General features: G+C 54.2%; 1 protein-coding gene across 3 annotated transcripts in view; it reads left to right on the top strand.

Annotated features, from left to right (window-relative positions):
- SPECC1L (sperm antigen with calponin homology and coiled-coil domains 1 like) overlaps positions 1-7,039 on the top strand; it is a 141,844-nt gene extending 134,805 nt beyond the window's left edge. For all 3 annotated transcript variants that reach the window (XM_060612580.2, XM_060612581.2, XM_060612583.3), the window contains 3 exons: positions 1,696-1,812; positions 2,642-2,701; positions 4,398-7,039. In XM_060612580.2, the coding sequence (XP_060468563.1) occupies positions 1,696-1,812; positions 2,642-2,701; positions 4,398-4,487 (267 nt within the window). In that variant the 3' untranslated portion in view covers positions 4,488-7,039. The remainder of the gene's footprint in view (positions 1-1,695; positions 1,813-2,641; positions 2,702-4,397) is intronic.
- The last annotated feature ends 5,674 nt before the right edge of the window (positions 7,040-12,713 follow it).

Raw genomic sequence — 12,713 nt, 5'->3', positions numbered from 1 at the left:
TCACTTGTCCCAGGAAGGAGTAGGAACCTGTACCCAGGAACGGGTGGTTTGCCTTCAATAATAAAATGTGGGCTTTCCCAGACCCCCAAGAACTAACCCTTGATGCAGTTGAAGTCTGCATGAAAGAACAGTGTGACCTTAAATAAGAGGTGTTTGGGAAGTGCTCGCTTTTTCAGTTTGTGGCATTTATATAAAGTGTGTGAATTTCCAAAATTTAATTGTGGAGTTTTACTTTCAAAAGGATTCTTGGGGCGCCTGGGTGGCTCAGTCGGGTGAGCGTCCGAGTTCGGCTCAGGTCATGATCTCACAGCTCGTGGGTTCGAGCCCCGCATCGGGCTCTGTGCTGACAGCTCAGAGCCTGGAGCCTGCTTTGGATTCTGTGTCTTCCTCTCTGCCCCTAACCCACTGGTATTCTGTCTCTGTCTCTCTCAAAAATAAATAAACAAAAAAAAATTTTTTTAAAGGATTCTTATGGGGTGCCTGGGTAGCTCAGAAGGTTAAGGGTCAGACTCTTTTTTTTTTAATTTTTTTTTTAACGTTTATTTATTTTTGAGACAGAGAGAGACAGAGCATGAACGGGGAGGGTCAGAGAGAGGGAGACACAGAATCTGAAACAGGCTCCAGGCTCTGAGCTGTCAGCACAGAGCCCGACGCGGGGCTCGAACTCATGGACCGCGAGATCATGACCTGAGCCGAAGTCGGCCGCTTAACCGACTGAGCCACCCAGGCGCCCCAAGGATCAGACTCTTGATTTAGCTCAGGTCATGATCTCACGGCTAAGTCCCAAGTCAGGCTCTGGGCTGAGTGTGGAGCCTGCTTAAGATTCATATTCTCTTTTTCTCTCTTTCTCTCTCCTCCCCTCCCTCCCTCCTTCCCTCTTCTCTCTCCCTCTCCCTCCCGCTCCTTCCCTCTCTCCCTCTCCCCCTCTCCTTGTCCTTCTGCCCCTCCCCTTGCCCCTCTGCCCCTCCCCCACTCGAGTGAGCATGCTCTTCTCTCTCTCTCTCTCTCTCTCTCTCTCAAAGAAAAAAAAAGAATTCTCGCAAGTAAAGGTAAAGGCTACACATTAGCCAAATTGTGTTACCATATAGTCAACTATTCTGAATATGTTACTTTTATGGTTGCAAATAATTATACTATAAATATGGAATGAGGTACCTCTTACAAGAAAGTCGAGGTGATCTGGGAGAAGCGCTGTGGGGACGCACACAGCCCCAGCATGAATCAGCTCCCAATGTCTCCTAATGCAAGATGGCAGCTGTTGATGCCTTCAGAACACAGGGGTTTTTATGTACTATAAATCTGTGCCTGAGCCCTAATAGGGGAGGTCAGGCTGAATCATAACTTCTCAGCGTAGAACTCTGCTCCCCAGGGCCCCATGATGCTGCAGAACTGCCAGAACAGTGCCCTGTGCCCACTGTTCTTCACGTGAAGAGGAGGTGGCTCAAACGTGTGCCACCAAGGTGGCAGCAATCTGTAGGTGGTGGATAGGATGGAGTGGGGAATTGCTACAAGGCCAGTCACTGACACCTGCTGGTCTTGGGACATGGCCCCTAGCACTCTGTGCTTTCTCCGGAAGCTCCCCCTGCCTGACATTTGGAGGCCACGTGGCATCTGAGGCCTCCTTTCTCCTCCTCACCGTCCTCCTCAGAAGATCACAACGTGCGTTACTTACCTGTTTTTCTTCTTTTCCTTCAGAATATTGACATTACAAACTTCAGCAGCAGTTGGAATGACGGGTTGGCCTTCTGTGCTCTCCTGCATACGTACCTTCCGGCCCACATTCCATATCAAGAGCTGAACAGCCAAGATAAGGTAGGCCGGCTGTGGAATGGCCAGCTCCTGGAGTCCTTACCGCATAGGAGAGGCAGAGCCTTCCACTGGCAGGACCCAAGTCACATTGCTGGCTCACAGTGGCCTCATCCCAGCTCAGTTTTGTTCTGGGATTGAGTTATTTGTGCTGAGCCAGCCAGTCCCTGACCAACCTTTCTAGGACATTTGGTGGGTTCAGAATTCCCCAAGTGACAACATTCCCTGTGGGAGCTGTCAGCCTTCCTGGGTGATGATATTTAGAATTGAGGGTTTTACCAAGAACTGGCCACGGAGAACTGCTCAAGGCATGAGCAGTCTGGGCAGGGCTCTCACCACACCAGGCCAGCCTCCCACCAGCCCTGTGCAGTCCGGGTGTCCCACTCAGGGAGGTGCTTGGAGACAGGTTGGGGAGAACCCTCGTCCAGATGGGCACTAGGAGAGGTCCCAAGCCCGAGCCTTCCTCTGGTCCCCTCCTGCCCTCAGATAACCCTTGAAGATTTTCCCCTGGGGAGGAAGCTCATTTGACAGGTGTTTCTGATCAGCTTTTGAGGTCCAGGTCCAGGCAGCTCAGGGCTGATGTGTCAGAAGCATCCCTTTTCCACAGCGAGGAAAGAAGGGGCTTGTGGAGATTGCTCTACAGCCGGTCACCAGAGGAGTGGGTGGGCCCTGCGGAGGGGTGGTCAGGGTAGGTGGGGGCTTCAGGGGCTCCAGTGTAGGTTTGTTCTGGCACCAAGTGGAGGTGGCTGTCCATCTTCCCTGGCAGCACAGGTAGTGCAGGTTGCCTTCCTCCTGGCCTCGCTTGTCCACTCCAGTCACACAGTTTCTTTTACAGCGAAGGAACTTCACCCTGGCCTTTCAGGCAGCTGAGAGCGTCGGCATCAAATCCACACTGGTGAGTCACTGGCAGGCCCCTTCTTTTGTTGGAAAGAGCTTCCTTCTCATTAAGAGAGTTCCTGGGTGGCTACTGGGCGAGACAGGGGTCCACACAGGCCCTGGCCGGCCGAGTGAGCATCCTGCCAGAGGGGCCCCGGCAGGGGTTTCACCTCAGTCCTGTGGGCGCTTTGTGCGTCCTGAGGAAGCACCTGAGGTGGGTGGAGTCATCTTGACCACAGCCCCAGCGACTTTGACTTCCTTAGAGTCACCTTCTTTTTCAGGTGAATCTCATGACAATAACATGTCATTGTCAGAGATGCATTCCTGTGGGTTTGTCTGCCTTTTGTCATGCTAGGGGGAGAGGAGGCGAGTGCGATTCGAGGAAGGAGACTTTAGAGGTGGAGCAGGTATGCCACGCTTCACAAGTGCTGTGGCAAATGCCACTCACAGTGTGAGAAATTAGTTGTAGAGAGCCCACATTTCAGGGTCATTAGGCCTCTGCTCAGTGCCCGCAGTAGCTCAAACCACACATGCTTCTGTCAGAGCTCTCACCTTGTCACTATGTCTGACTTTCTGAAGAAAATACTGCGTCCAGATGCAAAGCCAGTACTTCCACACCTAGAGACACTTTCATTATATATATAAACTCTACTGAGGTGTTTGTCCAGGGCGCCCAGCTTGAGATTTCCACAGAGTAAAGAGCCCTGTGGGACTGGGTCAGGGACTCAAGGACACCCCTTACCCTCATTTGTAACCGTTGGATGGTTTTGAAGAAGTGTTTACATTCATATTTACCCCACAGGAGTGTTCATGTAAAGTCCCAGAAGTTGTATCTTCTGAATTGACAGAAATATGTCCTCTATTCAGCTGTACAGAGAGAAAGAGAAATTACCGTTATTGAAATGTTTCCCGTTAGCTGGGTATTTTATATCACATGTAAAGTACTAACATATAAAAAGCTGTCCGTTTCCCCACCCTAAAGAGCTTTTAGTCAAGATCTTACATTGAACAAACGTATTTTCTTTTTTCTATACCACCATTGGGTGGCCCGTTCCATTGTGCTGGCTGTGGCAACATGTTCTGTGTCCCTCACCCATGGTTCCACGGGTTCTCTTGAGCATGGCTCCCCTGAAAAGTCATGGATGTTCTTCAGCAACAGTGAAACTCTTTTGGGGTCTTCTAGTCATATATCCAAGTCTTGGGTTTCATCAGCTGGCATCTCACAGATCACTGATATTCTGCAGGATACAGTTAGAGAACAGTGTCTTTGATGATTTCAGATGGTTGCCATGGTGAAGGACATTGGAAAGTTGAGTTCTGGGAGCCCTGGGCCCACAGAGACTCTCTCAGGACAGAGACTAGGGTGAGAAGGGCTCTCAGAAGCCACCATGTGGAGGGGTTTAAGAGAGGTAGGCAGAGAGCAAGGCCCCAAAGAAGACAAAAGCCAGCCTTGGAGGGCTGTGGCCGGGAGCATGGGCACCCCGGTGTGGGACTCTGGGGTAGGGCTCAGGCACAGACAGGCAGCTCAGGGACCATGCTGACACTTCGCAGGCACACTTGGTAGCGATGGAGCAGGCATCTTGGCCAGGCCTTTGGTGGATATGATCCAGCTTAGCCCAGAGTCGAAGCCCCCGACCCCAGCTGTGGGGGGAGCCTGTTGGGATGGGCCCAGAGGTGACCTGGGATTCTAAGCAGGTCTCTTCCTTCTCCGCCAGGACATTAATGAAATGGTCCGGACCGAGCGGCCTGATTGGCAAAGCGTGATGCTTTACGTGACAGCAATCTACAAGTACTTTGAAACCTGAGCACACCAGAAGGACTCTCCCCATTACCAAGTGACACCAACGCCATTAGCTATGCACCCCGTAAAGCTTTCAGCGACTCTCTGGGCTGCCCCGCAGCGTGTGAGCCTTCAGCCGGGGCCTCTGAGTTGGGAGAACTCAGGCGTCTGTGGCCCACGGCTCACACTGGGCTCCTCGTACATGACCTGTCAGGTCAGAGGTCGGCGTGGGCTCAATGCACATCACACACGCTGTTTGCTGCGGAGTTTCTTTTCTGAAGAGAATATTGAACTACATTAGTGCTGCGGGGTGTAAAAAACGGCTCACGCACAGCTAAACTTGGGGAAGGGGGTGAAATGATGTGGGCAGCTCACAGGGGGTTAGTGAAAGCTTTAGCTGCAGCTCTTCTGGACTCCTTGCCAGCGCAGGTTCTGTCACCTGGGAGAACTGGGCAGGGAAGTCGGCACCTGGCAGAGATGGCTGGGTGAACAGGCCACGGCCCTGGACGTGGGCTCAGTTTCAAGGCGTGCATCCCATGGCAGTGGGATGGCCACCGCTTCCGGGTGACAGGGCTGTCCTGGCCCGTGTGATTTAAGTGTTTGCAACTTGAGCTAACAAATGATTGCGACTCAAGTTCCTGGCTCAAAGGGTCTGCTGCTGCTGAATGGTTGGTTTTGCTGCTGGGTCCCCCTTGTCACGCCTCTGCCGACCTGTCCTTCAGCCTTGAAGGGGCTTGGAAACCCAGCTCTGGCATTAGGTTTCTGGACAAAAGAATTGGTCAAAAGGAGTTCTGGTTAAAATTTTTTTTTTTTCTTATGAGCAATATTGGGGGGAAAAGCTCCTGTTCTATTGGTACCAAAGTTAAATTTGTTTCGTGAACGTAGAGCTAAAACACAAAATCTGGACATTAGCCTGGTGAAAGCCAGAAATGAAGTCGGACATAGCAGGAGAAAAAGCTAAACAGCTGGAGGCAGCCCAGACAGTGTAATTTAAAGTCACTCTGAGTCACTCAGACGAAATCCTCCTAGGCAAGAATTTAAGGAAGTGCCTTAACTCTCCTTGCAAGGGGGGTCTTGGAGGCCACTGCATACACAGCTACAGCAGATGTCTTCAGGGCTCATGACATGCAGCCCAGCGATGGAGTTGGTCCCCTGCCACACCACCTTCCAGGTTCCGAGTGACAGGCAGCCGCACCAGCACCTCTTCTGTGCAGCGGAACCAAAGCCTTATCATGAGGTGTCCTGGTGAGATGACTCTCAGACTGGGACTCAGCCCTTCTTGGGAACAGGGAGCCTGCATCTCTTGTGTGCCTAACACAGTAGCTGTTGGTTTAAACAGTGTCAAGACCTGTTGCTTCTAGAACACAGCTGTGTTTGGCACCTGCAAAGCAGCATGAGGAAGAGTTGCCACCAGTGGAAGCAGGATCACTGCCCCAACCACAGGATGCGAAGAAGGTGCCCGGCCAGCACATGGGCCGAGGGTTCTGCGTTCAAGTGTGGTGTTCCTGACTAGGACTTGATATGTCTGTAGCCTAGAGAAGAATGTGGTTATTGTGAAATGGGCTGTGTGTTGTGTGCATGTGGCCTGCTGGCCCACAGTCAGGTGGCTGGTAAGTGCCCATCAGCCCTGCCCAGAGGTCCTAACCTGCTGCCCCAACTGGAGGCTCTTTGTGAAATGCCTATTTTCAGCTAAGGAAGGAGAGGTCAGCAGAGTCCAGCCCCAGGGCACACTGGAAGACCCTGGGAGATGGTACCTGTCTCAACCTTCCTGACGAGGTTCTATTCTGATTTCTGTTGTTCTGTTGACAGTTGCCCTGTGCTGTCACAGGAGGGACTGTTAGGTGAGAACTAATTGTTTTTCAGTGTCTTTCCACTTGGTCTTTCTGAGTTCCGCTTTGGCTCTCATTCGCCCTCATGGAAGCCTGTGCTCCTGTCTGGACCCAGTATGTCCGATCTGCGGCCATGTTTTTGTTTATTTATTGTGTTGGGGGGTGCTTTTTTGTTCTGTGAAGGAAAAGATTTCCCTGGATCTGCAGTTCACACATCTGTCCCTTCCTAGCCAAGCGAGCCAGCCCTGGCAACTCATGCTGGTAGGCATGGGGCTGTGCTCACAAGGCTGCCGTGAGGTCAGTGACAGGGCAGAGGGTGGCCGCGGGGAGTGCCGGGACGAGGCCCACCTGTTTAAAGGCCCATTTCTGTCTCTCTGACAAGAAGCTGTGCAGGGGTGTCTGGCTGGGCTGCCCACATTTTGCATGTGGGTCCACAGGTGAGAAGATTCTAGAAGCGTGATTTTTGCTTTTTCTAATAGGATTCTTTTTATGATGTTGGCTTTATAGGATAATTCTAGATGGTCATACATACCTAAAAGTGCTACTGTGAGGTGCTTTTGGTCCAGTGGCACTTGACCTGAAGCCTCCAGGAAGTCATTTTGCCTCTTCTCCCTTCAAGCACAAGCTTTACTGCAAAAGGGCCAGTTACATTTCTGTATCCCTCAACCATGGGCTTCTGCTGACTGACAATACTTTTTTATTTTGTTCTATGAAATATTCTCAAATGTATTAAAATTGCTGAAAGACATCAGGCTTGGGCTTTTCTAGCTTGACATTTCCAGCTGCCCCTCTGACATGTGTGAACAGGACCCTTGAAGCCTCCTGGGACTGGGTTTTGGCAAGAGGAGGGCACCTGAGCCCAGGCTCTGTCCCCTTTATCTCCCCCTCCCCTTCAGCTCATAGGCCAGGAAACATTGTGGGGAAAGGACCTGAGGGACGGAGGAGGTGTGTGATAGGTCCCACCCTGGGCTGTTGTGCAGAGCCACCAGGCATGACCAAGTGCCCGGGCCTGAGACAAGGGTGGCCCTGGGACCACTGAGATTGTGTAACAGATACCAAGACCCCAGAAGCACAGTCTAAGTTGCCCTACAAGAACAGAAGCCCTGGCATTCCCAAACTGTAGCCCAGACATGTGCTGTTCTGGGGAACAGAGTGGGGGGCAGGGTGCCTTGGCTTGGAGATTTTGTTGTTGTTTTTTTTAGCAATGCATCATCTTGGAGATAATTTTCAGAATATATAAAATTATAGAGAAACAAAAAATCGATAATTATACCACTCAGAGGCAACCAAACCAGTCAAGCCTTATTTTTCCTGTGTATCTTGTGTGGAATGATGATGAATCCACAGAGTGCAGCCCAGAACAACACCAGGTCCTATCACATTGCACATGTAACATGTCACATGCAGAGGGTCCCGTGGGGCTGCCTCCTGCCGGACACTCAGTGACCTAGGAGGCCCTTCCTGGGCCTGAGACCCCCCCTCCCCAGGGTCAGCATCTGTCCAGTAACTGAACACACACCTGGGGAGCCCCAGAGCCCACGGTCTGAATTGAGGTATGTCCTGTGAGTGCTCAAGAGTCCCCTAAACGGTGCTGATAGCCATGAGTGTCCATTTCAGCCCAGCTTCCAGAGTGCAGCACCCAAGCCCTTGGGTTACAGGGCTGGGCGTGAGGACTGAGCTAGGACTGGGTGTGTTTCCAGCTTCTCCCCACTCACCAGCTGTGGGGCCTGGGGTGAGCTTGTGTGTTTCGCTGTGGTTGTTCTGCTGTGATCGGCAGGAGGGGTGATGCCACCCAGCACCCCTGGGCAAAGGGACAGCACAGGCTCCCTCAGCTGCTACCCCTTAGGTGTGGGGGCTGCCCTCCCTCAAACATCCCTCCTGCCTGTTAGGCCTGCTGCCTCAGGAGCAGACTGAGGTGGACCATAGAGGAGTCCATTTGTAGCCCAACTTCCTAACCTGCTTAGAGCCTGGTGGCTCCCAGTGGGACCAGCCCGAGGCCTCTGCCTCCCTAGACTTAGCACTTGTTCTTCCTGTCCCTGGTTAGCTCTCTGGGGAGGGAGTTGTTTCCACTTTGACTTAAGGGAAGTTTCTAGAACCTCTTTGGGGTGGGGGGGGGGGCGGGGGGGTGGTGGCTTTGATGGGTGAAAGCAGGAAAACACGTTTCTCTGGAAGGGGAGAGATACAGAAGCATTCTCACCCCTCCATCCACAGCCTCGCAGGGTGGGGTCCTCGGCCGTGGGTGGCCATGCTCTGGTGACACACAGTGGCCAGCTCCTTGGCCCTATTCTTGCTGGGCTGCACTTCTCCCACCCTTGGTTTGACCTGAGTTGGTTTGGGTTGTCCTTTAAATGGAGGATGGGGCAGATATAAGGGGTCTTGTGCTCTGTACCAGGTGGATAAGGGGTGGATTCTAGTCAGGGCCTGCTCCAGGCCATTGGGAAAGTACTAGATAGGAGCCCTGAGCCTATGGAGTCAGGACTTTGCTGGGCCACAGCTAGTGCATCTGTGTAGGAGGCAGGGTGGGGGTCTGGGAGGACAGGGCTCCACATTCCCTGGGCCTGGCTCGCACTGTGGGAGAGCAGGCTGAGTGTGGAGATAGAGCTGGGAGCTGGGGGGCTGTGAGGGTGGGTCAGAAGGGTGAGGGGTGGAGAGTGACTGGGCACAGCCTGCCATCTACGCCGCCACCTGATCTGAGCCAGACCCAGAGCAAGGAAAGGCCCCAGGAGTCGCTGGAGGATGTGTTCATTATGGAGTGAGTATGGGGTTCTTAGGAAGGGGTTGTAGTCCTAAGAGGAGGGCTGGGGAAGAGCACAGGACCATTGGGCAGGAAGCAGGTTGCACCAAGTGGGACTTGGGACACCTGGGTTCCCCCTCCACCCCCAGGTCTAGCACCAGCTTGTGAGAGGCTGGGACTCTTCTCACTTCTGCAATATGATGACCCCCAAAAAAAGGCCCCTCCTGGTCCCTCCTGTCACTCACCCTGCTCTTTGTGAATTGGGGTAGGGAAGTGCCTGGCAGGGCATGGAGATAAGGGTGCAGGGAGTGTGGGGAGAGGGCAACTGGTTTGGTGGTCTGGCAGCTTCTGCATGCCAGTGCCTGGGCTCCTGGCTTAGGGCCATTCTTAGGGTGGTGAGGGGCACGCTCTTGCATGCATGTGGTCCCTGTCCATCATGGAGCCCAGGACGAGGTCGCACTCCTGTCTGGACCTCAGTTCCCACATGGACACGGATCTGCCCAGATCAGCTCAGAGGCATAGAGTTCCTAGTGGGATTGCTGACATACCCAGAAGCCAATGTGGGCTGGAACATCTTGCTGGGGACTGGGCTGGAGAATCGGAGCGCTGCCGTGCCTACAGGTGGCTCAGGGAGCTTCCTCTGGTATGATTCTGTCTTCTTGGGGCCTGCTTTAATCTAAGCATAGAGTGGAACCCTGTGAGGTCCCCCACTTCCTCATTTCCAGAGCCCCAGGAAGTGTGTAGTGCCCCGCCCATTTGAAAGAGAAGTTGGTATCTCAGGGTGGCCTGGCTGGTTCGCAGGGACACTGGCCCCAGCACCCACTGGGTGCTTTGTCCTGGGTCTGGCATTTCTTTCCCCCTGATGTGGCCCAGCTGGCCTCAGAGCAAACAAGCGGGCCAGAGGCCGCCCAGGTGCATCCTGGATAGGAACAAAGCTGGCGGGGGTGGGGTGGGAGTGGACCATCTGAGACCAGAAATCTGGAGCAGGAGAGAGCCCAGCTGGCCCCACTGCCTGGCCTGAGGATCCTGGACTTGGACGGAAGGAAGGGTGGGCGCCCATAGCCTTCAAAGCCTGGCCTGGACCTGGGCAGGGCACCAAGGCCCAGAGATAGAAGACGAGTCCTGCCAAGGGCATCCCCATGCCTGAGGAGCAGCAGGCCTGTGCCCTACCCTCAGAACTCCCTTGGGCATGCACAGGGGCCTCCCCTATGGCCATGACACCTGAGTGTGACTTCCAGGCTGAGGAGGGCACAGCACTGGCCAGAGCACAAGGCCAACACTGTGGTGGTGCCAGGAGCCCAGGCCCCTGGTGTTGGAAGTCCTGGAGGAGATGTGGGTCAACTATGAGCATGTCCGCTCAGTGGGGAGATGAGGTTTGTGAACAGCCCTCCCACATGCCTGCTTCCTGTCACTACTGAACTGGAGGCTCCTGGGTGTATTCTGTCTAGGTGATGGCTTCACTGGAGACCTGGACAGAGGCACATGACAGATGACACAGAACCATAGGAGCGGCTCCCTCTGCCTCTAACAGGCTGGGTGGGGAAGGACTGCTGGAGGGCAAGGCTGGGGACCTGGTGACGCTCCCGTGATAGGCAGGTCCCAGGGGCCGCAGGGAGCTGGCTCTGTGGTGGAACCAAGCCCTTCCTAATCACCTCTGGCTTAGAGACACAGCTACCCCAGGCATGGGGCACCCATGCTGAGGAGTTGGGGGCTGCCCACTGGGCCCTGGGGGTGAACTCTGAGGGCTTTGGCATTCTGGCCCTAAGGACCAGCTGCAGAAATGAAGCCTTCAGTCCCTGGGCATGGGGCCTGTCTGGTGTGGAGACAGGTGTGTGCACAGCCAGGTCGCACATGGGGAGGTCAGGGTGGAAAGAGTGCTGGGCCCCAGAATAGAAATGGCAGGGGAGAGATTCACGTGGGCCCATACTGGGGGCTAGAGGGGCAATAGTGACCCCTGGGGTTGGCTGAGTGTTGGTCTCTGCCTCATGAACCCCCATAGTCCCTTCTAGACCCAAAGGTGTCTCCCTGCAAGCTGTTCCTTGCAGGGTATGTTGTGTGAGGACTTGAATGAATATGGGTCCAACAAGTGTGGGCAGGAGGGTTTTGTCTGCACCATAGGAGTAATTTATCCCATGAGATGGCACAGAAGCAAGGGTGGGAAGCCAGGGGCATGAGGGAGGATCCCCTGGCCAGGCAGCACCCCCAGCTGGTACATCATAGTCTGACTCTGGCTCAAGAAGTGGCAGGGCAGAAACAAAACTCATATTTTATAGGTGAGGCTATGGGAAGAAACTCAAGACTTGAGGGAAAGCCACAGCACCAGTGTCGCCCCAGCGGTAGGGTCCCTGCCTGGTGGGGAGCACCTCCCTTCCGTCCCCCATTACCCTCACAGGAGGTGAGTGGGAAGATGGCTGGGGCCACAAACTCCTAAGCTGGGGAGCGGGGGGCAAGTAGGAGACAGGGCTTCAAGGCTGGAGGTTGGAAAGGCATCCAGGAACTATTCCCAATTTGAAAAGTCTTCTGCATCTCACCATGAGGTCCTGGGTTTCCTGGAGTTGTGTTGGGGTCTTGACCGCTCCCAGTCCGCCCTCCTTTGCCCCACCACCACCCCCCCCCCACGGCCTATCCTAATACTGGTATTAGGGGAAACAGGAACCTGAGGGGCCGAGCTGGCTGAATGGAGACAGGAGCCCAGACTTGGGAAAGAGCTGGAAGAGGCTGTCAGGCATTGGAGGCTGAATCCAGGCAAGTGATGGGCCTCAGGTTCTAGTTCCTCAGCTGTACCTGGGTTCCGACCTCCTAACTGTCCTCTCCTGTGGGAGACCTCATGCTCCTGCCAGGGCCTCAGCTCGAGGGTCCAGTCTGGCCCTGTGCAAGCCCCTCTCCTGGGCTTTTCCCTGTGACTGTGCTGGCCCCAGGAGGTTCAAGAATGCAATCCCACAAGCCCTTGGCCACCAATGTCCTGGTCTCTGTGGCCATCTGATGCAGTTCATCCTGCAGTGCACAGAATTGGGATTACTCTGTCCTGATAAAAGGGTAGAAGGCGGGTCTCCTCGTATGGCTGGGTTAGGGCCGTTGTGAGGTCATTCCCAATTTGAAGTATCTAAAACATGGGGTTGGGGATGAGGGGAGGATGGACTCCCAGCCCAAGGGGTTGAGATTCCAGGCTAGTGTTTGGCACAGGAAGTGACTCCCCATCACTTTGCTCAGAGAAGTGGAAGTGGGGGGACAGGTCCCAACTGGGCCCCAGAGGCTATAAGAACAGGAGGGGGCCTGGCCCAGAGTCTGTGCTGGGACAGTCAGATGGGTCACTGGATATTGGGGCCAGCTTTCTAGAGGCATCCTTTGAGCTGAGGTACCGCTGTCCCCCACCCCCCAGCTTGGGGCAGGACTCAGGAAGGGAGGGCAAAGCTGGAGACCAGGCAGCACCTCATCGCTGAAAGCCTTGAATGCCAAGGGAAGGAGACTGGGCTTTATCAGGAACAGTGCAGCCGTGGAAAGACTTGAGGAGGAGCTGGCATGGGCACTTCCTGGGTCACAGTTAGACACTGGGGAGGGATGACACAGGCAGGCACTGACCAGCTCAGCTTCAATGATAAGGGACAGTACAGTCTGGGAGGACTAGAACGGCAGAGGCAGCCCTGAAGTCTTCTTGGAGGAAAGGGAATACAGGCCAGGGGCCCGGCGG

The sequence above is a fragment of the Panthera onca genome, chromosome D3, assembly GCF_046562875.1.
Source record: "Panthera onca isolate mPanOnc1 chromosome D3, mPanOnc1 haplotype 2, whole genome shotgun sequence".
Taxonomy (NCBI): Eukaryota; Metazoa; Chordata; class Mammalia; order Carnivora; family Felidae; genus Panthera; species Panthera onca.
This window is presented reverse-complemented; position numbering and strand designations above follow the sequence as displayed.